Below are 4,283 nucleotides of genomic sequence, written 5' to 3'. Positions count from 1 at the left end.
CAAACAAATCGTTATATTGTTGTCTACTCAGCTTTTTAGACGAAATGAGTCAGCAAACAAATCGTTATATTGTTGTCTACTCAGCTTTTTAGACGAAATGAGTCAGCAAACAAATCGTTATATTGTTGTCTGCTCAGCTTTTTAGATGAAATGAGTCAGCAAACAAATCGTTATATTGTTGTCTGCTCAGCTTTTTAGACGAAATGAGTCAACAAACAAATCGTTATATTGTTGTCTGCTCAGCTCTCTAGACGAAATGAGTCAACAAACAAATCGTTATATTGTTGTCTGCTCAGATCTGTAGACGAAATGAGTCAGCAAACAAATCGTTATATTGTTGTCTGCTCAGCTGTCTAGACGAAATGAGTCAACAAACAAATCGTTATATTGTTGTCTACTCAGCCGTCTAGATGAAATGAGTTTACTTACAAAACCTATATGTAGGTAGACAGTGGAAGGTTTTAACCACATATAAACGTATATGTACGTCAAGACTGTAAGGTTACAATCACACATAAATGATTATGTATCTAGACACTGTAAGGTTATGACCACATGTCATAAACCACGATAGTGATTTATAATAGGGATCGCAAGGAATTGCACAAAACCCTAATAGAACGTCCGGGCAAAACGCACCTTAAACAGTAAAGATTCAGTTCAAACATCACTTTTAAAACCTTTACTATTGACTGCTAAGGTTGTACACATATAAAATGCACAAAAACTACGCATATTAGACTTGCAAGGAAAATAAAATCTTCTCAAAACGGCCTGTTTGTAATTCGTCTCTTTATTTTTATTCTCTTTCCAGCCTACAACCAAAAAAGGGTTTGGTATATTGTATCCATACCTTTTGTAGAATATTAAATAAGATACTGTGATGGTTGTATTGAAAAGTCGATTTGTTTCTTCTTTAGTTTACATAAGCTAAAAAACATCATAATTCTAGTGTAAACGATGTTATCATTACCCCTTGAAGTTAGCTTTCTTACTAATATTTATCTGTTCCTTTAAAAAGGTTAAGTACAGGATGAAACAGGAATTATCAGCCAACCCACTGGGCTTGAAACAATAAGTGATTATGCTTTTCCCTCTCTGTTTTCCTTATATACGTAAGAAGGTAAAAAAAGAAGAAATTCAATCTGGGTTCTTCAGAAATTAGTTATTCTGTAACAATGTTCATATCATAATGATAGGTATGTGTATATTCCGCCATTAAGCCATAAGTGATCCATCGTTACTATGGAAATCGTTACATTGAAGTATTACGGCTATAGCCTTGCAGTGTCTTCACAGGTAATCAGTGTCGATAACTTAATCATCTTCAAGAATTACATTTAGTGGAGTCAAAGTAGGGATTTGTGGTTTGGATAAATAATGTCTACAGTACCTACAGCTTTGTTTCCTTACATTATTTTACGACCCCTATTGGCAGGTTTTTAAATTATCAATTGTTTATTCATCTTCTTTGCTGGCTTTTTTTATGCTCAACTGTGGGCAAAGGATTACTAGATATGATAGCTAACTTTATACATCGTAATGATAATAAACATATCTAGTAGCTAGCTGATACGGTTCATGATGATTTACTGTAGCTATTGACTATTTGATCGCATTAGTTCGAGAATATAGTGAGCATTTGTAGTTTCTGTGTAACTAAATTCTCTATAAATAATGCATAGCAAAAGGCAAATATATGCCTATCCAAAGACACAACCCTCACTAAGTGCGTATAAAATTTTACCAGTAGAAAAGCAGCCTTTGGAAATAATATATATATATATATATCTAAATATTGCTTTAAGTAAAACTTTGTGTCTTTTAAAGTAATTATTCTACGAACGTGTGTAATAGAATTTAATATTATGTGTATTGATTTTTATTCCTTCACTTCATAAGTAATATAGTGGTTGACTCCTTAAATACACCGATTGTATAGTGTACAAAGCATTGAGTATATACACATTACAGTCATCTAATATTCATCTGTTGTAACAGAACACGGACCACTGGGCTTGAAACAACACTGATTAGCTCATCTTTATCTCTGTATGACAGAAAAACTGTAACAGAACACGGACCACTGGGCTTGAAACAACACTGATTAGCTCATCTTTATCTCTGTATGACAGAAAAACTGTAACAGAACACGGACCACTGGGCTGGAAACAACACTGATTAGCTCATCTTTATCTCTGTATGACAGAAAAACCGAGTACGTCTTCTAATATCTGAAACAGTGCATGGACCACTCCTTTACTTTCAGCACTGTTTAGCTCATCTGTATATCTGTATGACAGGAAAACTGCACCAACACATGAACCACTCCTCTAATGTCAACACTGATTAGCTCATCTTTATCTCTGTATGACAGACACTGGAATGTGTACAGAAAATTTGTTAAGATGTGTGGTCTAAGACTGTGTTTGCTATTTTTGGCAGAAGCTTGTTATTATACAAACTGTGATACTGGGCAATAATGTGTAATCATAGCCATCAGTTTAAATATGATAGATAACGGATGCAGTAGTTAAAAAGACTTGGAACATCATTCCTACAAAGTGTGATTAACCTTCACTATACCTTTCATAATTGTAACAATGAGATCTATTCAGACTTTAAAATATAAAACTGTACTCACGTCTCTCAGATTAAATGTTATCTCCAGATTACTGGAAAAAGTCTCGAAGAATTCTGGATACATCTGTAAAACATCTAGAAGGTCATCGCGAAAAATCTTATGAAGATCACAGTAAGTCAAGGCACGCACTTTACAACTGGATTTACCAACAGTAGAATAACTACATGGATTCTCCCCAAACACATCGTCCTTCCCTTGTGAAAAAGAAATACAATACATAACATGAATTAGAATACAAAAATAGATGACAATTTTGTGGTATATTCTGATACCTTACTTTAATAATGGGGTTAAAGGTAAGGTTCGTTTACATAAGAATGTTTCTGTGTAATAGGACAGCAAAGGACTACTTATGGTGCATCATTAACTAATCTGGAGCAATGCTTTCATTCACAAAGTGAAGCTCTCTGAATCAAAATGTCATCGTGATGAAGCTTGGCATATCTCCAGGTACTGTAAACAATACAACTACAAGGATTTGAAGCTCATAAAGGTTTACAACCAAAAGCTTACAAGCTTCAAGTGTACATCTCCGAATCAACAACTACGTTCATGAGAAAGATGGCAAAGAACCTATAATCAGACTAATCCAATTTAATTATACACCTGTCAAGTTCCAAAGATGCAGGACTAATGAAATTTTAAATCTTTGGTTTGTTTAAAGCCACAGTCTACATTTTGGCATGAACCAGTTATACAAGTATATTAAATATGTCTGTCATCTATAGTGGCCATAAACATGTCTTCAATTGGATGTACTGTCAAATGGTAAGGAGTTTGGCATGAACCAGTTATACAATTATACTAAATATGTCTGTCATCTATAGTGGCCATAAAGTGTGTTTTCAATGGGATGTACTGTCACATGGTAAGGAGTTTGGCATGAACCAGTTATACAAGTATATTAAATATGTCTGTCATCTATAGTGGCCATAAGTTTGTCTTCAATGGAATGTACTGTCACATGGTAAGGAGTTTGGCATGAACCAGTTATACAAGTATACTAAATATGTCTGTCATCTATAGTGGCCATAAACATGTCTTCAATGGGATATACTGTCATATGGTAAGGAGTTTGGCATGAACCAATTATACAAGTATATTAAATATGTCTGTCATCTATAGTAGCCATAAGTGTGTTTTCAATGGAATGTACTGTCAAATGGTTAGGAGTTTGGCATGAACCAGTTATACAAGTATACTAAATATGTCTCTCATCTATAGTGGCCATAAGTGTGTTTTCAATGGGATGTACTGTCAAATGATTAGGAGCTTGGCATGAACCAGTTATACAAGTATATTAAATATGTCTGTCATCTATAGTGGCCATAAGTGTGTTTTCAATGGGATGTACTGTCAAATGGTTAGGAGTCTGGCATGAACCAGTTATACAAGTATATTAAATATGTCTATCATCTATAGTGGCCATAAGTTTGTCTTCAATGTGATGTACTGTCAAAGGGTTAGGAGCTTGGCATGAACCAGTTATACAAGTATATTAAATATGTCTGTCATCTATAGTGGCCATAAGTGTGTTTTCAATGGAATGTACTGTCAAATGGTTAGGAGCTTGGCATGAACCAGTTATACAAGTATATTAAATATGTCTGTTATCTATAGTGGCCATAAGTTTGTCTTC

General features: G+C 34.3%; 1 protein-coding gene across 1 annotated transcript in view; it reads right to left on the bottom strand.

Annotated features, from left to right (window-relative positions):
• Positions 1–2,644: 2,644 nt before the first annotated feature.
• LOC111084166 (potassium voltage-gated channel unc-103-like) overlaps positions 2,645–4,283 on the bottom strand; it is a gene marked incomplete at both ends in the record, with an annotated part of 3,421 nt that continues 1,782 nt past the window's right edge. Inside the window, one exon of the mRNA XM_022380952.1 lies at positions 2,645–2,838. Coding sequence (XP_022236660.1) covers positions 2,645–2,838 — 194 coding nt within the window. The remainder of the gene's footprint in view (positions 2,839–4,283) is intronic.

The sequence above is a fragment of the Limulus polyphemus genome, unplaced genomic scaffold (assembly GCF_000517525.1).
Source record: "Limulus polyphemus unplaced genomic scaffold, Limulus_polyphemus-2.1.2 Scaffold14321, whole genome shotgun sequence".
Taxonomy (NCBI): Eukaryota; Metazoa; Arthropoda; class Merostomata; order Xiphosura; family Limulidae; genus Limulus; species Limulus polyphemus.
This window is presented reverse-complemented; position numbering and strand designations above follow the sequence as displayed.